This window comes from Aythya marila, assembly GCF_965140915.1.
Source record: "Aythya marila genome assembly, chromosome: 6".
Taxonomy (NCBI): Eukaryota; Metazoa; Chordata; class Aves; order Anseriformes; family Anatidae; genus Aythya; species Aythya marila.
The window spans coordinates 28,504,947-28,532,666 of NC_139047.1; the positions used below are offsets into that span (position 1 = coordinate 28,504,947).

At 39.2% G+C, this 27,720-nt stretch overlaps 1 protein-coding gene across 1 annotated transcript in view; it reads right to left on the bottom strand.

Annotated features, from left to right (window-relative positions):
• The window catches only part of THSD7B (thrombospondin type 1 domain containing 7B), a 444,053-nt gene that overhangs the window by 239,580 nt on the left and 176,753 nt on the right, over positions 1 to 27,720 (bottom strand). Inside the window, exons 3-4 of the mRNA XM_082763038.1 lie at positions 20,594 to 20,687; positions 18,746 to 18,919 (exon numbers count right to left, since the gene is read on the bottom strand). Of these exons, the coding sequence (XP_082619164.1) occupies positions 18,746 to 18,884 (139 nt within the window). The 5' untranslated portion in view covers positions 18,885 to 18,919; positions 20,594 to 20,687. The remainder of the gene's footprint in view (positions 1 to 18,745; positions 18,920 to 20,593; positions 20,688 to 27,720) is intronic.

The window sequence follows — 27,720 nt, forward strand, 5'->3', positions numbered from 1 at the left end:
CAGTCTTGCTAGCACACAATGGGCAACATTAACAAAACAGAGAATTTCAATACTGTGCTTCTCATCAGCAATGAATCTGAACACAGAAGCATGCTGCATCTTGAACGTAGAGAGTAAAAGAAAGGAAAAAACAGTAAATTAGGAACAGAATCATAACCTCAGGGGGGAAAAAAAAAAATCCGTTTCTCTAATACGCCAGAAATAGAAACCAATATCCCGAGTAATACTTTGTCTTGAAACTGAGAATGCAGACAGGGCCGTCAGATGATGCCAAGCCAACTGAATCTAATAAAAGACCAAAAGTTTATCTGTGGGATCCATCTCTGAAATTACTGCAGACCAACTGCCTATTTATCCAGCAGAAATTAGCTATGGGTATCAATAAGCATTTCTTCTTTGTTAATATGAATATGGTATTTCTTCTCTCAAGGCAAAATATTAAAAAAGCAAAATCTGCAGGCATTTACTAATCTGTGTATCCCCGTTCAAAGGGAAAAGCCATATAGTGAACAACAGAAATGGCTTCACCCACAATGTGAATGGAGGAGACGCAGCCAGTGCTGTATCATGTGGCTTGGTACATTAGAGAATGAGTAATGTAAGGTAAAGTCCTTTGCCCCCAGGTAATCCCACCTGTGGGATTTCAATATCATCTCCAGAAAAAAAGCAGTTCTGCTCCTAAGCACGATTTATCACAGTTTCGCACAGCAGTGTGGACTCCCCAAAAGTGGGAAGAGAGCAGCGGTGCATATCTCAGCTCTGCGAACTCATAGCTTGCTGATTGCTGGTAATTACGTGCTGTTAATAAATCAATGAAGCACTTCAATCCTGATTAGATTTGTATTAGATTATTAGAGCAGCTTCTCCTTGCAGAAAGCAGATATCTCAGTTTACCCCACCTGCCTGTCTGAAAAGCTAGAAAAAAAACTAAATATGGTCCACAACGTTTACTTCTCAAACATTTTATCTGGTGTTTGGCCACTTGAAAGAAATTAATGATGGGTGTTTAAGAACTCACCTGGGAGAAAAGAAACTCACATGATCTTAGATGGAATAAAATGCTGGGGAAAAAAAATAATGCCATGCTGACCTCAAGTAAACCTGACCCCTCTTCTATAAGCACACAAAAGGCCATTAAGATTCTTGGCAGCTAATGCATTTTAATAAAAAAGTTTATTAGTTCTTTGATTAAAACATGTATGTTAGAATAAACATCAGAGGCCTGACAAAGCTATTAACCATACATATTCTCAGCTGTGTCTGTCTATTTATTCAACTATTTTTCCCAAATGTTGACCAGTACTCACAACAGCACAGTACAACTGGCAGGCTACAGACCAGGAGGATGCTTTCTACAACAGCAGCAGTTAGCATCTCACATTTTCTTTGCTACACACTATTTTATTGCTGTTTTTCTGCTATGAAGTTCATTTTTCTGCTATGAAGTCCATTTTTCTGCTATTTCACTAAGCTTGGGAAAACTGCATCCCACGTGCCAAAGTTTAACTCTCTGCTGACTACTCCAAAATAACAGCATTTGTTGCCAGAGCTATGAATTTCGACAAATAGGAGAAAAAAATAAGGAAAGTGTCATAAAGAAAGCATAACAATTATGTGCCTGTTTATTGATGGCCCTGCACATAGTAACACACTGACAAATGCCCTTCTCACACAATCAGGTCCCTGGGCTCAGGACGTCCTACGCGCCCACTGACCTTCACTTTCGCAGTTTTTCCTCTTTTCCCAACTTACTTGAAGCTTCACATGGGCAGGGAGGAGAATCCAGGAAAGATCAGGTAGAAAACAGGGCTGGGGTTAGCAGTACAGGGACAGAAGAGAGAAAAAATATTGCAGCTCTTTGAGATCCCCACTGTTTCTGTTTCATTAAATTCAGGGAAGGTCCAAGTGCCACTTGCCATCGCTAGTTAGCGATGCCCTTCGAAGGAGCTGCTAAAGCCAGTTGGGAGTGATCTCTTCCTGGAAACGAGCTTCATAGAGGAGTTTGTATGCCTGAGACGGCAGAGCCCAGCCTGGATGGAGAGAAGTTGACTGGCCAAAGATACTCCCTGGAAGGTAAATGTATTTATTCATTCTATAGCCCTTCTACCTCATGTTAAATTTATGAGCTTTTATGTTCTGTTATATTTTCAGCTTTCAGCTCAGAAAACCACAGTCATGGCACAGAAGGAAAAAAAAAAAAAAACAAAGTCAAAAAGCACAAGAAGAGATTTAACTGCCTCCTCTTCATTTCTTTCTTCTTCCTGGGATAAATCTTTGATCTAGGCTCACTGCCTGCCTGGCTCAGCAGCTCATTGGCAGGGGCTGGGACCGTACCTACCTCCCTCCCGAAACCACTGCTTCTCTAGAGCTAGAGCCTCTGTCCTGCATCTGCTGCCAACTTCCATAAGCACCTGCACCAGCTCTGTACCAAAATCACCCCAGCTCCAGTGGATCCATCTCCTAGAGCTGCTGAGCCCCAGCAGGTAACAGCCCTGTGTTCACAACCATTCCACTTCCAAGATATCTCACACACACACAAATTTTCTGATGAGGCCAGGCAGCCCTGCCAAACAAAATCTGTCTAAAAATCTTCCCAAATTACAAATAAGGACTATGATTTAGCTTTGGTTCTTCTCTTTCTCTCCAAAAGATCTCTCTTGAACAGAGCCCACGAAGGTGATCTCTAACAACCTGTATCACCAGTGGTCCTACCCAGCTGTCACCACTGTGATGATGTAGGCTGTTATGTATTGTCAACAGAAAAGAGCAGGAACACAGTACCCCTTTTTTGTATCAGAAGAATGCAAGATGAGAACACAATAATTATGTTTAGAAAAATGATACAAGCACTTCACAGTAGGTGTTTTACCTATCATCCTGCCTCATTTCTAACTGAAGGGAAATCACCCGGCCTTAAGAAAAAAGCCTTGAAGATGGGTCACAATGAGCTGAACAGAGAAATGAAGCTTTGAAAATGAAGTTCGGTTTTGTCGTGTTTTTTTTTTTTCCCTCTCTCTCTGAGTTTGTAATTTCTATCTGTGAAACTAAACTTCATCCTTACTTGCTCTCACAATTTTATTGTAAGCTGCTATGATGCTTGGAGTGACTTCTTAAACCTACACCTGAAGCCATGCAAATTTTAAGAAAATATATTTGCCCGTGTTTCTTTCACATATGTAGAATATCATATAGAGAGAATATTTATTTCGCTTGGTCTTAAGGAGAAACCAGAAAAACAGTGCCAATTCTTAATTTTAATGCCAAATGCAAATGGGTAAAGAAAAAAAATATCTCTCAGGGAGGTTTTCAGAAGCTTGACTCCTGCTCCTGAAGAGGAGGGGGTTGGTGACACAAACTTGAACAGGAGTTTTACATCTCAAATCTCCATTCTTATTCTCATCACCTACACGTGGAATAATTTCATTTGTTTTTGTTACACAATAGAAGTTAGCTGCTGCCCCCGTTTCTGAACAGAATCACTAACATACTGATTGCCAGCACAATTTTAAATTGAAAACATGATTTAAACAAGACAACAGGAACCCGAAGGACTGGATTTATTTTTTTTTTTTTTCTTCTTCTTCTTTTCCTATTCTTTTTTTTTTTTTCTTTGCCTTCTCTTCCTACTGCACAAGGATCTCTCAGGCGAGGTGTTTTCTGGGTGTTGTGTACAGCCTAGCTTAGCTTTTGTCAAAGGATACTAGCCCTGGTCTCAGAGGTGTGCTTGGCAGTACTGAGTGAGGATGAACGCAGCTGGGCCAAGAGCATCTCAGGTGCTGTGTGCTAATGCAGGGAGGTCTTCATTACTGCAAAGTAAATGCAAAACAAGAGTTTGGGGGCATATCTGGATGTCTCCAGCATCATCCAAGAACACAGACTTCCACTGTGAAAGGAGCAGTCCTCCAGGTTGACAGAACAGATGGAGCCTTAACCTTTACTGGATTACATAGCTTCTGCATCTTAAATAATACATATGATCTGATCAGATGGGAGCTTCAGCTGCGGAAACAGATGATGCTGAAACAAGATCTGCTCCAATCTGTTCACTCACCACTGTTCAAAAAAGTGGGAGAGGTGAGCACGTCACCTGGCAGGTCATAGCCCTTGGAGGCAGGGGACTTCCAGCCCCAAACAGAGGTTTACTGCTTTTCACTGCATTTACCATAAATCAGCATAGGTTGTTGGTGCACCACATAGGCTTCAGCTAATCAACTTTAGCCCAATTTTTCTCTGAAACCAAGCAGGAGACTTCCAAATTACAGCACACACCGTGTGCAGATGACAGCATAGATGGTCACTGTGTATGCTGTCATATAAATATCTGAGTAAGAAATAGTACTGTGCTCTTAAACTAAGGTGAAACATTTACAAATTGGTAACAGTGCTTCTACAGGAGTGCTAAACTGGAGCACAAGTTTTTAAATACACTGAGCAGAGACTCTGGACTCAGAGCAGCATTTCTGCTAATGGTCAGGGAAGCAAGGAAGCACAGTATGGGGACAGGCAGGGCTGCCCACACCATGAGCCTCCAGGGCAGAACAGAGCAAGCAGGCGCTGGGTTACTCACAGCAGTGCTGTAAGCAGCTCCCCCTAAAACATTTGGGAGAAGCGTATTAAAGTAAATCAGCCCCTGTTGAGCTTACTTTAATATTCCAGAGCACAAACTGCTTTATAAAAGCTGATTCATGAACAGACCAAATATTGCTGCTGGGGGATGCGCAACAAGGAGCAGGGCAGATGGTCAGGGGTGGCAGCAGCTTCACTCATCTGATTTTAATCCATCACCACAGCGCTGTCAGGGCCCTCAGTCACGTGCATTTCACTTACTCCCTTGTTTGGTTCATGCTAGGCATCCAGAAAAAGCCTACTGAACAAGATGTACAGCTCATATTTACTATTCAAGCCTGCCAGCATTCCTGTTTTTTAAACAAGCTTGGAGAAATAAATTTGCTCTTGGCTGAGAGCACTTCTGCCTAGTCTGAGTGCGCTTTAATCGGGTAGCCACTAAAACTTTTCGAAAAACAGTATTTAATGAAAACAAACAGATGCATAACTGCTGAGTGTCACCACAAGATTGTTGACATGTGTCATCACCAAGTTTTAATAGCAGAAGTGAAAAAATAAAAGAGAGAGAGAGATGGCAGGGAAATACGGTTGCTATAGAAGCCCAGCTTCCACAAACACGGCCTGCTGAGCAGACAGGAGCTCCACACGGAGGAAGCAGATGCCCATGTCAAGGTCCACACACAGGCTCACCCACCCACACAGCTCCATGCGACACCCACACAGGCTCACATCCTCCCCATCACCCACCAGCCCCACAGGGATTCACTGCACAGTTTCCTCCTGCCCTCCCATTACTCCTTCCCACCAGACCTGCCGCAGGACATGTCACCTCTCAGCAAGCTGCTTCAAGAGAAAACCTTTGTAGATACATTTCCATTTTCCTTCACATCAGCTATCAGAACCAAATCACCCACTGGTGAACAAGGCTACAGCAGGGGTTGGACACCTCCCCCCCCAGGTGGGCACAGCTCCTCTCGGCAGCGGTTTGGTGGTTCTCAAGGGACTTGATTCTCTGGGGCTTCTTTTTGCAAGATGCATTTTCAGCCCTTCATTACAAGAAATCCTGTCCACTGAAAAACTCAGAGCAAGCCCAGTAGCATAAGCAGCATGGTTACAGACACACCTGTGGTGCACTGAGATGGCTCCTTGCACCTTGAACTGGAACATAGAAAGGTGCCCTACACAGCTACATAACAGGAGCCAGCTCAGAGCTGCTGCAGTTTTGTACATTCACACAGCACCTTGCTGCTCAAATACAGCCATGTTTAACCAAGCTCTGAGCAGGTGCTGCTCACACAAGTGAAAAGGAAGACACAAAGGAGAAGAACTTGGAAAGCTCCACTGGGGATGTAGTAGAGGAGCTTACAGATGCAAGATTCTTTCACCCAGCCACATTCATGCTTCAGAATACTTGCATCAACATTATGACTAAGAAAGCTGAATAAAGTGATCAATGATTTCTCCTTCTACTTTCCATAGAAAAGAAAAGCAAAGAGCCTGTCTAAACTTTCCTTCCTTCCTTAATGAAACTCTTATTGATTTTTCATCCTTGTGAATCATTGCCTTGGAGCAATTTCTTTTAGCTGCACGTTCCCACATTTAATTTGTATGTATGCTTAAGGGAAAGTTTATCAACAGTCTCCAGATAGATACTAAAAGGGTTTTATGAGAAAGTTATGAAATTTTACATATGGCATTTACCAATCTAATATTTTGTTTTTCTTAAAGACAGGTCTAGAATTATTTATGATATTAACAGTTACCAGTCCCATATAACACCCTACAGCCTATGTCACCTCAGCGCAGCTGTCATTGCATCAGGATGGCAGAAGTCAGATTGAATATATTTATGTTGATACAAAGGTAAAAACAGAAAACACCATCACAACCAAAATTCATTCAGATATATGGACCCACCACCCATTAACAGCTACCCTGAGACAAGCAGACCAGAACATACTTGCATATTTCCATAGGATACCAGGTCCATTACGTGCACTAAAATGCACATTCAAGCCAGGCATGAAGAAACGTAGCATTAAAAACAAACCATCAGCAATAAATTGATGGTATTGGCAAAATTGGCAGGTAAAGACCAAATGAAACAAATATCCTTTAATTTACTCTTAATCAATAGTGTCATTTCTTACTTGTACTCCTAAATTACACTTCAAAAAAATTCCCAGCTATTCTATTTACATGAGAAAAAGCTAAGTGCCATAGACATCTTAATTCTCATTCATGCATAACATGTTAATTTTGCTAGTCAATGAAGGAAGCAAATTTATGGGCCAGGGGGGAGCATCCAAGATACAGTAATCCAACAAACTGTAAAGCAGGTTAGGATTAAAAGTCAACATTAATCACAACGTGAAATACTATCTAAATGGCACCAACCACAACCATATAGGATTGGTTAGAATTGGTTCTGGAAGACCTGGAAACTAGAATCTTTCCCAAAGTATCTAGGATTTTGCCTAAAATGAGCCCCTATTTATACTTTTAGTATAAAATCTGAATCACGTCTTTCATTTTTATCAACAACCTACCCAGCGTGCTGCTTCTCCTTGAGAGGTGAAGCAAGAAGAAACCTTAATGGAAATTTTCCTTTATCCATCTTGCCCTCTGTCTTTTTTTTTTTTTTTTTTTTGTTAAAGTCACTTACTAATCTAATGGAGTTAATTCAATTGTCTGAACAGATCCTTAACCATTACCCACATTACTTGATTAAGAAAGGAGTCAGAGAGGCTTAACTAGCTCCTATCGGTTAATATCCACCAGCAATAGTATCTAATAGAAGTCAGCAGTGCACAGCCCACACAGCTGAGACCAAAGCAGAGGAGAGACACCTTTCTTGGTCAAGGGGATCAAACTGAAGAGTAAGCATGCAAGAAGGTCAGGCTCATGTTCTGAAGTGTACCAAAAGGAAGGAAAACCCTTCAACTGCATGCAAACAAGCTGTAGGTGACGTTAAATGGAATTAGGTATGTAGGATGTATATTCCATGACTAAGAAAAGTAGTAACATATGCACAAGGAAAAAAAAAAAAAAAATAGTTTGCCAGGTTGCCTAGAGAAGTTGCAGAGTCTCTACCCATGGAGATCTTCAAAAGCCACCTTGAAAGCATCCTGAGAAAGTGGCTCTGGGTGGCCTTGCTTGAATAGGGAGGTCAGACCAGATGGCCTCCAGAGATTCCTTCCAACCTTAACCATTCTGTGATTCTGTGAAAAAGGAGGTTTTACAGAGATACTGAAAAGAAAGAAGAAAAAAAAAAAAAAGAAAAAAAGAAAAAAAAAAGAAAAGCATTTGTTGCTTGAGACAATAAAATATTTTTGGAGTAGAAGATCTAAGATCTGTAAGAAGTGATACTGGGATGAGAAAAAGTTAAGGAAATTTTTCAAGTATTGCAAAATAGCCAATGCCAAAATATTGAGATTAAAAGAAAGAGCATTTATAAAATCCTACATGACACAAACATGAAAAGGTTGCTCAGTTGCAAGATAACTGAGTAATGTAACCTTTGAAAGCAACAACAAAAAGTGATTAGACTATGCCTGGGATTGAAAATGATCGATTATTACTGCTAATATTGGAATTGAAGTTGACTGTAATGCTTCTCATGTAATTGCTTTATTGAATGCTGCATAGCTTTATTTGGTAATATATTCAGAACACCATGAGTTTACAATTTCTTTAGTTCCCAATACACTGAGAGACACAAACACATAGTTTCAATATATTTAGGACAAATATATTATACTAAACAGCATATACTAAGGTTAGCTCCTGACCTTTCAGTTAAGGTCTATGGGGAATCTTCTGCCTGCAGAATAATCTAGTAGATTTGAATACCAGCAGCTTTGCATCCTCTGCACCTGTTCACTGGTTTATTCCATAAAATGTATCAAAATGCCTTAAATCTGATTTGGGGCCCTGTGTGCTATAATAATTAAATCAATGTGAGGACTCTGAAAGCTGGCTTATCCATTAAAAATAAATAAATAAATAAATAAATCAAGGACAAGTAAATCACAGTGAAGAAGAGTAAGAAACGCTTAAAAAATCCAAATACATAAAGAATTTTAAGTATCTGAGGGCAAAGAAAAAATTTTTATTGTTGACTTTCAGCTTCACTTTTATTCCCACAACAGTCCCAATATTTAAATGTAACTTACAGAATTACATTTTCTCACCTGCTTTTCAACCTGAGTTGTTACCCCCTGGTGTCACTCACACTCACTGCTTTTTTGAAGAGAATCCTAGCAAAGGTCAGCAGTCAATTAGCCATCAATAAATACCCAAGTTGAGTGAAAGTTTTGGGCTGTCTCAACTCCTACTACTAAACGATGAACCACGTTTGAAAGCTCATAACAAAAAGCATAGAATACTTTACAGTGTTCTGAACATAAGTATAACGTTACCTTTAAAGCATAAGTATGAAAAATATCAAAGAAGGCATGTAATACCAAGCTTTATCACCAATTGCACACGTATATTGACTTAAACAAGACACGCTCACTTATCTACAAAGCAAAAATTGGTTTTAAGTACGGTACTTTGCAAGACCCTTAGGGCACAATAACATTACTGTCATCATTTACGTTGACTTCCCTGTCTCTCATTTCATCCTCCTTCAGTCTTTTCAAAACACTGCAGCTAAGTTTCTATTTCTGCCTCTATAACAGTGTCCTTGCTTATATGGCAACACAATTATACACAGTGGGCCTATAAATACACACAAAAAATAATGCTTAAATATACACACACGTAGGCACTAACACATAAGCAATACACTTAACACTCAGACGTGCCCTGTAACTTTCATTTCAGTGCTATGTGTACAAGGATATACTTAGCTTTTTCTTCTTTTTTTTTTTCCCCCCCTTCACTATTTCATTTTTGGAGCAAATTCTAAAAGTAAGGTTTCCTTAACACCTTGCAGAGGAATGCAGAAGGAGGGTTTATACTTCCTTAACAGGAAAGCGTGATCAGTAAGAGTTAAACTTTAGATAAACCCTTGCTATCAGACTACTACAACTTTAAAACAAATACATCAGCTACCTGTTTGGCACAGATACAACTTTACACCCTGTGAGCTCCCTGTCAGCAGAGAATAAAGCTGAATTTAGGAATATGTGTCTGCAAAATCAAGATTTTCTACATTCACAATGATTTATGCTAAGATACTATTATACTTGAGCTACAAAGTACTTAATACCAGCCTAAAAGCAGATGTGCTAGATTAGCTGAACCAAAAATATTTTAAGTTCAAGTTGCATATTCTTCTCATACCATGTAGACATTTAACACAGAGCTGCAAACATTTCATTTTAACTCATTTTTACTGCACCTTGAAGCTATGTAGCTTGATAAGATTTTCAATGGCTAGAAACAAGTGCTTATTCTGCTTAAAAGCAACTGGGTGGTATAAAGCAATTTAACTAATGGGTCAAAAGATCTTAAAGATATACAGAGTTTATTTTTGCCTTCCACAGCTTCAAACTTGTGAAGTTTATGGTTATAAATGTCACACTGTAGAAAAGTAAAACATGCTTCACACATCGGAGGTTATTTTTAAACTATTGATATTTGAAGGTCTTAGGATCTCGGGTGACAGAATAAACCCCAAAGGACATAAATCAGTGAAAAAGTTCAAATGATAACACAAGAAATATCAGATATCCTGTGGCCCTGTATTTAATCACATGGCTAGCACCATCAGCCATATTTTATGCTTGCATTGACCTATTCCATAGGTCAATAAAGACCCAATAAAGACTTACTGAAGTATCTACCTTACATGTTAATTTAAAAAAAAAATAAGAGTGAAAATTTAATTCTTTAAATGTCAGGATTATTCAGAAAGTCTTATGGTGTGAGCTATTATTACAAATAAGATTTTGGAAGATTTTTTAAACTTGCTGTTGATTATGCCAGGGAAAATGATTCGTTTCATTACCATTTCATTCTGTCGAATGGATAAGCACAACGCTGAACTTGTGTGCTGTTGTGTGCTGTGCTGACATCAGCCCCTTCTCAGTCTTCCACTAGAAGTTTTATGGCTCTGCTTTATAGAGAGACACAAAAAGCTTTTAAAGCAAGAGACTGTGGAACACAAGAAAAAAAATACATCACTGAGTGGGCAAAACCAAGCAGTAAATATACTGGCTAGATAAATAACGTAGGTTTACTGGTACTTTCCTCGGGAACAGCTGGGTACCAAGTCGTGCAAGCAGCAGCAACGTGGGCTTGGCGTTCAAGGCGTTCGACTGGCTCCTCTTTGAACATATGCCCTTTCAAGTGAAATTAATCAATCTCTTTATCACTCCTGCAGCATCTGGAGCCATAATCATTACCCAACTGCTGAGAAAGAAATGAAACCACTAATCGCACGGGGAGTAGGGCTTAGTGTTCAGAGCAGGAAAGTTTTTATTAAGTTCTAATTTGAAAAGTGATTTTTCATGGCTAGCCTTCCAGGACACGCACACAAAAGCGGGATATACTACAGCAACTGCCTACAATGTATCCCCCAGCACACACAACCAATATATTTAGAACTACTATAATGAGGTTTTAACGTGCTTTTCCAAATTTAGCTCCATAATCCTAAATCACTGTTATACTCAAAAATGACGTGGAGATGCAGTTAACCATAAACTTTAAAAGGTCTCTAGAAGAAGAAACTGTAGAAGTCTACAAAGTGGTAGACACCAGATAGGGTAATCAACAGTAAGGACCAGATACTGCCTCTGGACTCACACACCATGCTCCTACTGATCTCATCGGACATTTTCTGCACAAGCTGAAGCCAATATATTTGAGATTCTATTAAGCAGGCATTTCATCATATCTATCAACCAGCTGAAGGTGATTAAAATAAGCCATGCGAGCCCTATGTCAATAGTCTGGATTACCATGAGATATCCCTCAACCATTCTAACTTCTCCATTTCATTTTCCTGGCTTATGCTACTCACATTTTTCAAAGAGAGAAGAATTGGGAAAAAAAAAAAAAAAAAAAAGACAATATTGATGACAGCAGGACTATTCCCATACGTATCAGGAAAAAAAAAATATAGGGGGTAGACTACCTAAAACTTGTGGCCCTAGAAATACTCAGCTGTATTATCTACTTAGGGATCTCTAGTAGAGACCTTAGAGTTTTGTAGTACAATTTTGTGCATGTTCACCCACTATACTTCTGCTCTAGGTAATAGCTAAATGAGGAAGTGATTATCCTTATATACTGAAATCATGAAGCTCTTATTCTGGCTCAAGATATAATTATTCAAAATAAATAATAATAATAATAATAATTTAAAAAACACCATGGGGTTCTGAAAAAGGGCAGCAGAATAATTAAATCTAGTACCCCACTGAAGCAGGCTGAAAACTTGAGCATCCATTTTTAATGTTCCATCTATATGTAACAACAGAAATCTTTCCAACAGCTGTATTCAATTAAAAAAATATTAACCCCAAGGAAGAAGTACAAAAACATCCCCATCTGTTTTTCTTGCCACTCACTGTGCTTCTTTTGTGAGTGAAATATGTACAACAATACAATCCAACAAAGTTGAATGAAAAGTACTACAATTCCAATAATAAGCTATCCTTTTTCTTTTAAATGAACAATTTAAAAGAAACCACTTTTGCAGATTTTCCCGTGACCCACAGCTCTGTTCCCATAGTAACTACTCAGTAAAGAAAAGGATAAGATGCCTAACTTATACTTTTCCCAATACCAACAAATAAAAAAAAAAAAAAAAAGAAAAAAAAAAAGAAAACACACCTTATTCTCAAAAACTATTATTCTCAGGAAGGGAAGAGGGACATTTAAAGATTAGTGTGAATCTCCTGTGTAATCTAGTTTAAACCACCACCTACTGAACATTTGATTTTGGTTAGACAAAGATATTTGTTAAAGCACATAGTCTTCGTGTAAGAGAACTATTGAAATAGTTCTGTGAGCCCAACAATAACAAAATTACCAGGCACATGCTGTGAAAGCTTACATCTGAACTCAGCAAGCACAGCCTACCAGCCATGCTGCTGCACTGTGCTCCTTTCTGATGAGGAGCTAGTAGTATGCTCTTGGAGAAAAGCTATAGAAAATGTTATTTTTAACATACGTTTCAGTTTAGATTCCTCCTTAGCTTGGCTTTTTAATTTGACTGATGCTCCACATTTCTCATATTGCTTGCAGTAGTACATTTTTTCTAGAATTACAGAGGTAAGCGATTCTTTTGCTAAATAGTGCCACCAAGAAGAACGTTTTGTTAGTGTCTGAGTCCCTACAGGAAACTAGAGCTAATAACAACACACTAAGTTTTACAGGCTAGGAAGAAAGGCACCAGTTTAAGCACCTCTACTGCTCTAACTATGCTTCCCACTCCCCTTTAACAGCTCAGACATCACTGATGCTCAGTGCATTCCCTGCACTAACAGGCTGTTCGTCAGCCACATCTCATACATACGCTGAGCTTCCAGTCCTGGGGGTTAAGGATAAATCCAGACCCACATCCGTGCCCCCAGAAGCTACAGTAGGTGAATATGCAGTGGGCTGCTGTGGCATACTTGTCCAAGATGAGCTTCCAGTGCAGGAGAGGCTCCTCAGAAGCAATTGGGCTCCTCTTGGGTACATATGTCCAGTTCCCTGACAAACTCACCAGCATTTATTGCCTGAGGACACAATGTCTCCAGCAATACTGAAATGTGTCACCCACATAAATATTTGTGCCATCTTTGCAAAGGTTTAATAAAGTAAGCCCAGAAGATGCGCCTCCACAACTCCAAGACTAGTTGGATTTAACTGCTGAAGAAACGATACCAGATGAGGACACCATGCTGGAAGAACTGAAATAAGCATAAGGTGCAGCAGCAGAACAGAATGTAATAAAATTTAGATGTGCATAGAGGAGAGAGATGAAAATGTGTACAGGAAAGGGTATGGAATAATGAGGACATAAATCCAAATATTTAGCAATATGAAAATATTGCACTCCATTTCATGGAAATACAATATTAGCTTTGAGGCCACCCTTAAATCTTCTTAAGTATCAGTGACTGAGATCAGCCAGCATATTAAATTTTGCTGCAAGTGAAATTTTGCAAAACAACTTTGTTAAAGTTCTAAATATCATTGATTCAAAAACATTCTGCAGAAATAAAATTTATAATGTCCACTAAAGTACGTTCTTTGCGATGAAGTGTTTTAGACCAATGAACTATTTTCAAATTATTGTGTTGATTTTTATATATTTAAAGTACTTTTTAAATGGCTATTTAATGAAAATACACTACAAGATTAAAAACTAAACTACTTCAAATTGAACTTTCGTTACAAAGTGTTCAAAACCAGCAGCATCTATGTGATTCTGAGATGTATTAAGCCAGACACTTCTAATTAAAATTGCAAAACATCAATGGGAAAAATCTCATCTGAGATTCGATACAATTCCGAGGACAATGTTTAAAGGTAAAATTATGAAAGCTTATGAGTATAGGGCAACTTTTTAACTGTCCAGTTTATGGCAACGATCAGACTAGTTTTAGAATGGCAGTTAATAATTTTTTTTTTTTTTTTTTAACCTATAAATTGTTGATATGACAAGACTGCAACCCATAAACAAAAAGAACCACTGCTGTCCTAAACTGTTAGGATACTGAAGAAGTTTAGAATCATTCAAAATTTGGTCGCATGGAGGCTAAATTTCCACTTTAATTTTTCCACTGGAAAAGAAGTAGGATTTGTTGCAGTGCTATCTTCAAATACCTTTTCAGTAGCTTGGAGACCCATTGCCCTTTGAAGATCTGGGCTCCTTTTAACATTTGTTGCATGTAGGTATAAGTTTGTCTTTTAACACACAAGGTCAAAGACACTTCCAAACCAGCGCTTGGCATTCCTGAAATTAAGACCTTGGGAAAGGGTATTTCATGGCAGCATTATCTGAGAACAGACAAGAAAAGATCTTTTTCATCTTGGTCCTCACTGGTTCACCCACATTCACTAGTAGTTCAAAGGTTCCTCCACATTAGAACATTCTCTGAAAAGTTCATTTCACATCTTTTCCATTATAGATTGTCTCAGAAGAAAGTCTAATGATCAAAATCATTTGCTAGCCCTATTTTAGGAATAACTTTCAAATACGGGTAATAACTCTCAAGCAAAGAAAGTTTCCTGTGCTCACCTGGGGCAATGCAACTTAGAGCTCACCACACCTATCTCGCAGAAGCCCACATCACCGAAAGATTAATGGTTTCTTCCTCAGGTAAAACCTCTCCGCTATGATCAGCTGTATTACATATTCATTTGCCAGGCTGGTATCTCGCTATCAGTGCTCTTCCATTCATAACAGGGAGCATGTCCCTGCTGGGCTAAATCCCCACCGTGATTCATTTTGTGGAGAGAATTATTGCTGAGGAAATCACTGGGATGCCACATCTGGGTTTCTAATATTCCTCTTCCCCCTTTTGTAGTATATAGAGTATTATTTCCATGCTAAATAGTATTTTAGCAAAATCAGAGAACTTTTTCCTAAAAATCAAAACAGTTTCATCCTACAAAACCATATTTTCAAGTGTTCCCCTTATTTAAAAGGGTACGTCACTGCTTTAGCTCCATTAACCACTTCTATGGCATATGCCTTTATCCGTTTCATTTCTGTTCATAGTTCAGGGAAAATAACAAATGCACTGTTACTGATGTGTAAGTTTATGGAGGAACTGAAGTCATCATTAGTGATGGTGAGCCTGCAACTTGCCAATGTAGTAACTGCAGGCATCTCTGCAACTAGCTGTATTTTCAGCATTTTGTAATCCTAATTATCAGCTCCTTGAGTGTCAGGCACTTCAAGTATTTTAGACTTAATTTAAATTTTAGAGTTCATTTGTATAGATTTCTTCAAAATTAAAAAAAATAAAAAACTAAAATCATATTGTGGATTCACATATATGTCAATATTCCATTTAGAGTTTTAAAAGCTTCACTCACCACCAAGACATAAACATATTTACATTACACCAATTCTAGGCATTTTTAGGAACATTCAAGAGTTGAATAAAAATTAACGTGGTGAAATACGCAAATTTTTAATTAGGTATTGCATTAAACAATATTAATTTACAAGGGTTTAAATCCAATTAAATTTTCTCCAGATTATATCACTAAAACTGCTTTGTTAGTTAGCAAGTGTTGGAAAATTATTCAGCTCTTTAAGGTTGCTGAGTAATCTAATTGGTATAATTATTGCTTTCATGGTTAGGCTGGTGGTCACAAAATAAGTATCTGACAAGTAATGTCTGGAAACCAAAAGATACAGTGGAAAGATATTTAGATATTACTATATCATCTCTTTAAACAAGAACTAAAAATAAATTGCTTTAAGGCAGGCCACAAACAAGTAAAACACAAGAGAGAAGAATATGTATAAACTATCTCACACTGCCAAGTTCTTGAACTTTAGAAAGACGGAGCCTGGGTCTTTGTTTTTGTTTTTTGGAGATGCAGTGATTTTGGTACAATTGCTATAACAAGTCCGTCAAGCCAAGCATGAATATGTATGAGCCTTTATTAGATACAGCCAAGGATTTGGGGAAGAAAAAGGCCTGCTTTATGAGCTTCAGTGCTGATGCACTGCCTTTTTATTTGTTTTTGTTTTTAATATAGCACGTATAAATTCATATTCCTCAAGCCAAAGCTTTCACCAACATGCTTTTATTTAATTATAAAGCATGGCATTTCAATAAGGTGTTGAATTCCTCTACAGCATGTAACTCGCCATGCTTGCAAAAGACAACTCAGGATTTAAAAACAAAACAGATCATCACCTTTCTCATTAGGGATTGCTCATTAGAACCTTTCATTAAAAAAAAAAAAAAAGCAGCTGCAGGTTTGCCTTTTATCAGAACGGATCTGCTCAGTTTTGACATTAAAATTACTTAATTTTAGGTTCCTTGTGCTGTGCTTTTTACTTCTTTTTCCCCTCTCAATTGGGCACACAAGTCCTCAAAATACAGGGTGATTTTTTCCTGTTGCCTGTACTACAGAGCTCATTAAGCCATGCTGTAAATCACAAGGTTGCTTTATTATTAATATCGTGCCACAAGAGGTTGTGTTAACCCCCTTAACTCTCTGGGTCCACCTGTTCCATTAAAGTTACTATCCCCATCTTCCCAAAACTTATCTCTGCAATCTTTTGAAAGAAAAATACACCTTCATTGTTGTTTTTTTTTTGTTTGTTTGTTTGTTTTTTAGGTACTGTTAATCACAAAGGAACAACATACAAAACCAAGCCACATATGCCACTCTGATGTCAGACTATTTACAATTTTTTAAATTAATTTCAAGGTCACTGCTTTTTCTTTTGTTATGCATGCTCGCAGATGCCACAGAAATGAAATTTGCACCACATACAGTAACATTATCAAAATAATGCCATTATTTCTTCTGCCCTGACTATAGGACACCTAGCTCCATTTTACCAAGATCTTCCCCTAACAAGTAACTGTTCAAACTGTTGAGAAAAATCTCAGCCAGTTTTGTTATTACCTAGAATAACTGTAAAAAATAGTTTCACAGTTTAGAAAAGCTGATTCTTCACTACTGCTGCAGAGTTAGTTTAGGGGCTTCATATATAACACTGTTTCATTAACAGAAGAAGTGTTTGGGGTAAACATATCATTCATTTCAAACTAGAACTAAACATTCTGGTATGGGATTTATTTAACTTTTAAACTAGCTTTCAACAAAATAAAAAAATGAAACAAATTGTTCACTAATATAAAGAGATGCAAATTTAACTGGAGAAAGAAAGTCTTTGTTTGCCACGGCACAATACACCTCGGAACTTAAGAAAAGTAGAACTGCATTGAAGGGCATAATTTGTCTTAACAATTCTGGCTTTCAAAACTTGTTCAGAAATCACATCTATAACAGTGAACTGGAGGAAGACAGAACTGCTCCAAGAAAGGACGAACCTCTCTAAAAAGAAAATATATATATATATATATATAAAGTGCCCTGGTTTCAGCTGGGATAGACTTAGTTTTCCTCCTAAAAGCTGCTGCGGCGCTATGCTTTGGATTTGGGATGAGCATAATGTTTCAGCTGCTGCAGAGCAGGGCTCAGCTAGAGCCAAGGACTACTCAGCTCCTCGTGCTGCCCTGCCAGCCAGGGGCTGGGGGTGCCCCGGGGGCTGGGAGGGGACACAGCCAGGACAGCTGACCCAGGCTGCCCAAAGGGATGTCCCACAACTGCTTCTATCTCAACCCATGACTTTTTAATCCTTCCCCCCCTCCAGCCCAGTTCTCTCCCCTATCCCACTGAAGGGCAGGAATGAGCGAACGGCCGTGTTGTGCTTAGCTGCCTGCTGGGTTAAAGAGTAACAAGGGGAAAATCATTTTTCCATGAAGTTTAACTGCTCTGTTGCTCAGTCATAAAAGGCCAAATCTCAAAGGTATCCTGGGCAATGAAACCCCTAGTTCAGTTGCATATTTCTCATGGAGTGTTTTCTTTTACTTGAATTTGCCAATCTTTCCATTTCATTGAACAGTATTTGCTGTTGTGTTGTGCTACAAAATAAGCATCCAATGTGTCATGCTTGGTTTTGTGTATTTATGTTGTACCATTTACCTCCTCCCTGTAACTCAATTGCAGTATTGTCAACATGTGTTCAGAAAACTTTGCAAACATTGCATGGCCTCAGTTTTGAGCATTCCAATACTGCATGTATGCAATCTGCCTGATGAATAAAGATAATTCACTACATGTACCAACAAATTATTAGTTAGGAATAGATGAACCAAGAGTATGGACTTGTGACTGTCTATTCTGAAAGACACCAGTGCACCCTCTTCATTCAATGGAGCAAAGAAAAGTATTGAATACTAATGAAGCAACATTCAAATGATGCTATCAGTATCTAGCAAAAATTCTACTCTTAGATTAAAAACATTAAGGAATCCAGAGTTATATTCTAGAGTCACTCTGGTGCATACCTCAATGAATTACTATTTTGAAGTAGAGATGAAATCCCCATTTTTTAGTTTAAAAAAAAAAAAAAAAAAATAGAAGACATTATCAGGCTTTTTAAATTTCTTACTGAGCTAAAACAGAATGAAGAGCATTCCATTCTCAACCTCAGGAAATATCTAGTAGATAGCTGATATCTCTTTCCTACCTGTTCTCCAGACAAACTGATGACCTCTCCTGGCTTCCAAGTCAGCTGTTTGCAACATTAAGAAAACAAATAGAAGGAAGGACTTCCCCAGGCTCTGCCATGCCCAAAGAGGAGAAACCCAGTTCTGTTGTAGAAGCATAATTCAGATAATTCCGTTTCTGGTCTTCTTCAGTCCTAGAATTAACCAAAATTTAAAAAAAAAAAAAAAAAAAAAAAAAAAAGTCACTAAATGTTCTTAACAAAGCTTTTAACAACCTCCCAATGCAAATAAATGGCCCTTCTTTTGTCTTCTAACCATTCCATGCATGAATATAAGATACACAAAGGCAACACGAGAAATACCCCAGGAAAGGCAGGGAAGCAAGGCACTGCTCATTAGTGATGAACCAGCCTGGAAGGGAAAACTAGAGATAACTCAGGGATTTCTCTGGAGTTTGGGACTTGCATTTACGATCCTGATCTTTGAGGTCCAGAGCAACAGCCGGTTACTCTGGAGAGGTCTCTCTGTCTAAGGGATTTTAATGAAGCTCTCCACCATTTCAGATGCATAGCAGAGCCACATGGTAAGTGAGAAAGGAATGTACCAAGTCCAGTATAGCTGGGGCACTTTCATATCATACAGCTCATTAAAATAATCACCACGCAACGTCGGAAGCAAGAATGTTTCTGTGGCAGAGTATCAGGGTCTCCTGCATAAAGCAGGAGCCCAACCTCTCGATGCCTGCTTCAGTGAACATTGAAATTGTTCACATACATCAGAAAAGCTCCAAAACATGAGAGAATAAGAAAGGCACAACAAAACCAAATATTGAAACTCCTGATTCAACATGGAAATTGAAATCACTATTTCTCTCATCCTACAAATAGACTAACTAGGCACTTATTTATGCAGGGCTATTTTTGTCGTTTGTTTTACATGGTTGAAGATATTTGGAATCCATCCACATTCAAATGGAAAAAGTTCTGATCTCTCAAAAAAAATGCTGGCACATGGTACTTGCCATGTTAAACAAAAGCTAGTCTCTCATGTCAATTTATATATCAAATTTTTCTTGTGTAATACCTTTTGTATTTATACTATATTTAAATTCTCAAAAATTTTCTGCATGTTAGTATTTAATCCTACTTTTACAGGTAAAAATGCCATATCCGTATTAGAGTTAGCAGAGATAACACCTGTCTTCAAGATTGGTCTTCACTTGCGTAATCTTGGTGATTTTCATTAAAATTATCAGTTATTAGAAGTTTAGCCCAGAAAATTCCATTACATTCCTAACCTTATGAAATGCAACATTGTCATAATACATAATACACAGCATTGTTCTTGATAAGAAACTGGAGATAAACCTGAAAATAGTACATACTGAATAGATGGTGAAACTTAATTTCAAGCTGCATTTAAATTACTTTGAAACAGTTTCTATCACGATAAGTTCATGCAATTAAATACAATCAGATATTGACTAACTATGGCAGAGGATACAATGTTATATCTGTTATCTGGGTTAGTTCATTCTTACATTGCAGATGAACGGCAAACGGTAAGGCCTGAAAACCCATCAAGTTGACCAAATATTGCAACTCAAGCAATGTTAACAGACTTATTGTATTTCTCACATCTGCTAGGTTAATTTAGCATTTCACATCTGATTCAGAACACTGGCTGTGGAATCCCACACAGGCCAGACGCTTCTGAAACCTTGAGCAACCTTCAGAACTGAGATGCAGAAGACTTATTCCTCAGAGGAAAGACGTTACCCCAATGCAAACAGAGTAGAGAAGTCATTCAAAGAGAAGGGGGCCTTCAGGCATCCTGCAGGTAATCTTTCTGCCCATTTCAATGCTCACCTCACACAGAAGAGCTGAGGAGGAGCAGCTCCCCCGGTGTCTTCAGCATTGCAGTTACCATGTATGACGGTCAAAAAATGAAGTCACCAACTTTCTGTCAAGGGAAAGAGAAGGAATAAGTGACACTGACTTCAACACTGTTCGCACCCCAAAATGCAATACCAGCAAAGAAATTGTTCAGATGCTCAGCTTCATGTGCTGAATCAGAGCCAGCATGCCCAGCCCTGGGCAGACAATACTCCTCTGAATTGCGGGGCAGCTCTCCAGCTCCTGGAGAACGCAGTAAAAATCGTGTCCTGAACAGGTCAGGGCATGAAATGGGCAAGTCCAAAGAACCTTCCCATAACAGCTAATAAAGATGCTGAGATTTTTAATGAAGCACAAGTAGAGCTAATCAGCAGCTTTCTAAATACACTGCCATCTTCTCAGCATTCAAAGGGTCAGTAAACAGCAGTAAATCCCTGAGAGCAGCAGACTCCTGCCCAAAACGAGGGGTTTCACATATGTTCATGCTTTGGACAAGACTACAAAGATAACTGGCTGCTGCTCCCCACGGAGCAAGAATGGAGATTACATTAAGTCAGAAAAAAAAAAAAAAAAACAGAAATAAATTAGACACCACGAGACTGATTCTAATCTCACCTACCCCAGCAGGGCTCAGCAGAGCCCACTGATTTACACCACAGTAAGCACAATAAAAATTTGTCTGTATATCTAGGTTTGTATAACACAATTTGGAACAGTAGCTGTTCTGTCCTGATATGATAAAAAATTATTGCACAGGCAACATATGCTATCTACAGAAACATGAATAAATTACATTATGAAGGCCACCAACACTTCACATCAAATTTAGTTACAGTATATCTCAGCTCCCAAATGTGTCAGCATGGCTAGCTGTAAACTGGCAAACATAGAGGAAAAAATGAGAAAAAAAAAATGAAACTTACATTTTAAAAATTGACTTTACCAAGACTACTCATGATTAAATTCATGCAACTGCTTAAATATGTTCATGATGTGTTTTACTCAGAAACTCATCATACTCTTCCAAAAGCGATTATCTGGATGTACTCAATATTCTTTATCATACAACCCTGGCCAAGTGATCATCTGCACTAATGGATTCTCATGAAATTAAATAATAAGCTGTTGTTTTTATGTGTTTGAAGGATTGAACACAAGAATCCCTTTAGTTTTGTTTGGTTTGTATGGAATCAAGTTCAGAAAAACAAGGGTAAAGTGCATTAGGTAAAATGGCTGGGAATACACAGGCAGTCTTGAAAAAGCCATATTCAAGTTTTCTAGTCATTATGGTAAATACATTTGCATTTTCTTATTCACTGCTAATTCTCTTAACGACAGGGTGGAATAAAACTAGTTTAAATAGCAGACTTCCCTGTAGAAACCTATATTTCTGCAGAAAACAAGGCACTCGAACAGTGTCAAAGTGCTATAAATAAACAAACATGTAGATCACAGATATCTTATTTCTAAAATGATCAAAATTTAATTTCCCTTTCCACATCAGTGAAACACCCTGGTCTAATCCCTGCTCAGCTGGGGAGGAAAGGAGCCTCTGCAAAACTTTTCTTGTTTTCCAGGCGCTGCTCAGACAGGCATGAGCTGCGGCTGAGCACCGCGAGGCAGATGTTTCCAAGTGACAGGCTCTCTGCTAATCCCACAAACATCGGGGTTCTCAGAAGCATCCAGCACCGACAGACAAAAGATTGATGGCCTAATTTTTCCTCTCCAGTCTGCACACACCACGCTGTCAAGCAGGGACCAGTCGCTGTTTCGGCGAGTTTCCACAGGACGAGACATTTCTTCAGGCTCTCTGCGTTGTTTCAGTGGTTCAAGACAATTCAATCTGGCTCTGCTCCAACGCGGGCTTATGCAGTATTTATAAGTCAACTTAGAAAAAAGATCAGCCTAAACTGATCCAAATCTAAGGCATGGTTTCAGCCTTGTCATACATCAGTTAAATTCCCCCTGTGTTTCCTGGGAGTTGTGGTCTTCCCCATCACAGGTACCTCCAACCTACTTTTTTTTTTTTTTTTTTTTGGATGAGAAGGGGATGCTTACAAGGACACCTGGGTAGCATTCTCCATTTAAAACACACAACACAATTAGAGTCACCCCAAGCACTAAGCAGCAACAACAACAACAAAAGAGGTTGCAGCTCTTATGTCTGGCTATAAATCGTTTAGCAGATGTCTAGCACAAAGATAGGCATCATTAATCATGAATAAATTTTCTTAATGTAAATCTAAGCTGTAATTATGTAACTTTGCCTATTTCACACAGCAGACTCATTGCTTGTGATATCCCTAGATATCTTGAATGTTTGCAGTATACTCTTTATCCTCAGATACCTGTAAAATCCGCCTTGCCTTCTGAGAAAGCTGTTACCCAAGAAACTAACTCTGTTCTGTCCTAAACCAGCATGCTGCCCTTTGTTTATTTATTTATTTAATGATGAACATGTAGTTACACTAAACTGCCTTTACTACCCTACAGAAAACAAACACCACATTCTTCTGCTGACACATCTGGATTAAAACAGGCTTCTAGTTAAAATACAGGCACCCTAATTCCTAGGGCTAGCTGTGTCAGAAACCTGTCAAAAAAAAAAAAAAAAAAAGAAGTGAAAAGTCACTTAAGGTCGTGCTCTGACACTAGTACTTAATTCTGCAAGCTCTCCCATTGATTTCAGGAGAGAGACTTTGCATAAAAGGGAACAGTAGCTCGATTTATTATACCTCTACTTCTTTATTTGTAAGATGCAGTTAAGAATATTTAATCTCCTTCCAGGAGCATTTCAGAAAATCCTGGCTAAAAACATGCAGTATGAATGAACTAAACTTTTGTCCTAAGTGATCACTCAACAGGAATCAAAATATTAAGCTCCATAATTCTTTGGTAGTTTGCTCCGGTAATTGTAAGAGTGAATAATGCCTGGAAGAACATCTGGTGTTCACACATCTGCACACAGAAGATAACCACAAACAAGCAGCAGACGGTCTAAGACAGCCTGCTCCAGGCTGGGAGTAAGCCTGCCTGCATGCTGCTGTGTTCTGCTGCCTGTTTGTGCCTGTGCCTCAGTGCCGATAACCAGCCCAGCACAGGACAGAGCAATGGAGAGCAGAGCCCATGTGAGATGGGGCTGCTGGAGAGGTCACAGTGAAAGCTGCAGGGGAAGCAGGCTCCCCCTGTCCCCCCGTCCAAGCTGAGCACATGTTCCGGCTGGTCCCTTCTCACATGTAACCATTAACAACTTTTCCCAACATCTAGCTGTGAAAAGCTTGGTAGGCAGGCTCTAGCTTTACTCACCCTGTTTGACAGTACAATTATTTTGGTGATCTCCATAGTCAAATTGTACAAGTCCTAATGATTTCATCGTTTTCCTTCTATTCAACAATTTCTAGCCTCAAAGTTACAGAAGATGCCAGGGATTAAAAGCAAGAATATGAAGTTACTGCCAATGAATTGCTTCTTGACTTGCATTGATTTCTTTGGGGGTAAAAAACAGGAATCCTAAGTTTTCCTGCTTTTTGTTTATGTATATTCTAAAAACGTAACAAAGGCAGGTTTGAATTTAGAAGTTTAATTATAAACTTAGCCAAGTGGATTATAATGAAAGATGTTCTAGCAAGGGAGCTCAAACTGATGCATTATGACTACATTAAAGAAAACACCAGAGAATAGACTTTCCATCAGTAGAATGACTTTAATTAAAACAGTGATCGAGTAGAACTGTTCTGTGAAATGGCACTTCTGGTACATCTCGTTCACGCTAAGTACCTCCAGTGTACTCTATGGAAAGGCACTTGACTTTCAGTAACAAAGTAGACGTGATTTCACTGTGCTGACGAACCTGGTTCGGGAGATGGTTTGCAGGCAGCCCAAGCAAAACTGGCTTCACTTGGACACAGCCCATACAGCTAGCACTCTGCTAAAGGAGACTTTGGAGTCAAGGGCCACAGGTTTGTGAAAGGCACGGTCCTGACCCTCCCCAGGTGCACAGCCACGTGATGGCTCTCCCCAGAACCAAGGAGCACGCCGACATTTCCTTCCACAAGGATCATTTGCTGTGTCATCCAGCCCGCGAATGTCCAAATGCTACCCAAGCCTTGGACTTTTCGATGGTATTTAACTGCCACGGACCCTTTGGTGCTCTCGTCATCATGTCTTAGAGCTCAAAGTAGGCTAATTTACCTTCACAAATGTTCTTCGAACTATTATCATACTCCTCACAGCAGGAACAAGCACAGAGCAATTAAGATCAAAATGCTCAAGACTGTCGATAGGTTTCTCTTGTGAACTCAGCATTGATTTTTTTCTGAGCAGCAGAACACAGAAAGTGTCCAATAACTTTTTAGTAACCTTTTCACACTGCTTGTGCACTTTCATACACTTAATTAAATACTAAGATTGGCTGCAGCAGGTCAAACCAAACTTCTGCAAAGTCCCAGATCCTGCCTCCGACAAGGACCCAATGCCAAATGCCTAGGGTGCAGCATAAGAACTGAGTGTGCATAAATAACACTTCTCATTTTACTTGCCCAGTCTCCAGCAATTTACAGCTCCCACGTCTCCCAAGTCACAACCAAGCAGATCTTTGCATCTGACAGCACTCAGTGGAGATTTCCCCTCTAAACTTATGGCACCAACCCTGAACCCATGCGTGCTTTTAGCACCTGCACGCTGGTGGCTGCTCACGGCATGCCTGCCAGCCAGCGCCGCAGAGCGCAGCATGGGAGTGAGCTCCGTGAGGCTCTCATACCGTGGCGTGTCCTCTCCACAGCAGAGAAACTTTATAGCTGTGGGGTAACAGAAGTTTCTTTTTATTTATTTTTCATTGGCTAGAGAAAACTTTGAGTCTGTTATCAATATATTATTCTGCTGTAGCTTTCATCACTGGCAATGGATGAACTAAGGGTCCTGTCAAACCCAGCTGTATCTAAGAACTGCAGTCACAGTTGCACGGGTCTTGGATTGCTGTTAAATTGCAATTAGGCAGACAAAGAGAAAGGGAGCTGGCACTGCTTTCAACACCATTTCAGTAAATGCAAGTTGTTGTTCAAAGAGGATTATCCTCACTTTACTGGCGAAACATTGCATATAATGCACGTTCAGCACTATAATACCATTTGAAAACTAGTATTTCAAATTATTTCCCTTTAACAGGCAAACCTGGAAATCAGACTCAGCAGAGAGCAAACTCTCTACTTTAGCAGCATGACCGTTCCTGCTGGAAACAACAGAAAGCTTCAAAGTCACCAATTACAAGGCAACAGAGTTTAAAAAAAAAAAAAAAAAAGACAGAAAATACTTCACAACCTCTGCTGCACGAACAACGGCAGATTTTCCTAGCATTCCCATTAAAGTGCTTTCAGTTCAGAGAAATTAAATTGCTTTCCTGCAGCGATTTCCTTTTGCATTCTGTTATTACTTTATGTTATTTGACATTAATAGGGCATCGCAGGTTGCAGGTCAGGGTTTTTTTTTCCTCCTTATTGGAATGCAGCCACCACACAGAGTTTATCAATCTTAAACACAAGGTCAAAATAATACAATCAGGTACCACAGGGCACACGAGCTCGGCGAGGACCTCAGCTCCAGCTAACAGGGGAAGTTACCCTGATCCACAGCCTGCTCTCATACACACATTCAGAGGGTGAGCCCAATACCTCCTGAATGTATCAAGTTTTCCTTCTGCTGTTGCACTTACATTAAGAATCATTTCTTTCCTACTATATCTATACCTCTGTTTGGATATCTAGTCATTCCTATTTTGCTGTTTGCACTACCTAGCTCTAGTCTATGCGCAAATGAGCTAATTTGAACAGACACACATCCACAAGATAAATTTTGTTTCAAAAACTCATTTCCAAAGTGCTGAAATAAACATTTATTCCAATGCATCCTCTGTCATCAGCTGTTTACTTCAGTACACCAAAGTACAAGCCTATAGGAAAGGAGAAAACGGAGCGCGATGCACACAGCGTAACACTCCAAAAACTCGCGGGCGCTGCAGAGGAGCAACTGTTAATCAAACACTGAAAGAGTGGTTCTTCATTTCCTGCCAAACATCGCCTGTGAAGTGCTGTGACGGAATCTCCTACAGCACAGCCTTCATTATTTCTACAGTGGGGAAAAAAAAAGTGAAAGCTGGGTCTCACGTAAGGATACATACTATAAACAGTTATAGCTACAGCTGTCCATGTAGGTTCACGTTGTGTGATGCCTTGCTACTATCTCCTTCATTTTCCTTCCATCTACTCATCTACTTTACAATGGACCTCCATTCATTAGTGCAAATTGGCCTGGACAGACCACAATAAACAAAGGGGTTAAGAGAGGGGAAAGAAAAAAAAAAAAACATTTAAAAAAAAAAAAAAAAGACACAGTGAAGGCTGAACTCTCAGGGAAAAAAAAAAAAAAAAATGGAAAAACTGGCATTGGCATAAGGAAATCTGCTTCCACAGGCTGCTTCTGAACATATGCACAGATGCCAGTGTGCACACAACATTCTGAAACCAACTTTGGGAAGCTGCTATACAAATTTAACCCTACACATTAAGAGTAACACAATGCAAGTCATGGCTTGCAGAAGAAACGGGACTTGTTTTTAGGCAGAATTTGTTTTCAGAAATGTGCAAGCTACTGCTTGCACCAAACTTCCTCATGCCACTGGGTCTCCAGGGAAAGGCTTCACAGAACTCATTTCCCCACCTGCAGCAACAACACCCAAGAAAAACGTGCCTCCACGGAAGATGCACACCACAGTCAAGAGCTCACATCACATCGCTTCCTCCAGAGTGGAAGAAATGCCAGGTATATGCTGTGGCTCGGAGCGTGGTATTAGAATGCATGCCTGAAACTCAGTCGCTCCCAGGCACTTTAGGAGCCACAGAACAACCAGCTGTAGGAATAAGTTTCTCATACCACAAGCCATCAATAATATCTGCACTTTTATAGAATGGCTTGGGTTGGAAGGGACCTTAAAGATCATCTAGTTTCAACTTTATCTAAGTATGAACTTGCTTTCACCCCAAGATTAATTGTGCATGACAACAAAAATACCAAATTGCCACAAAGGCAGTTACCCTTTCAACAAATTG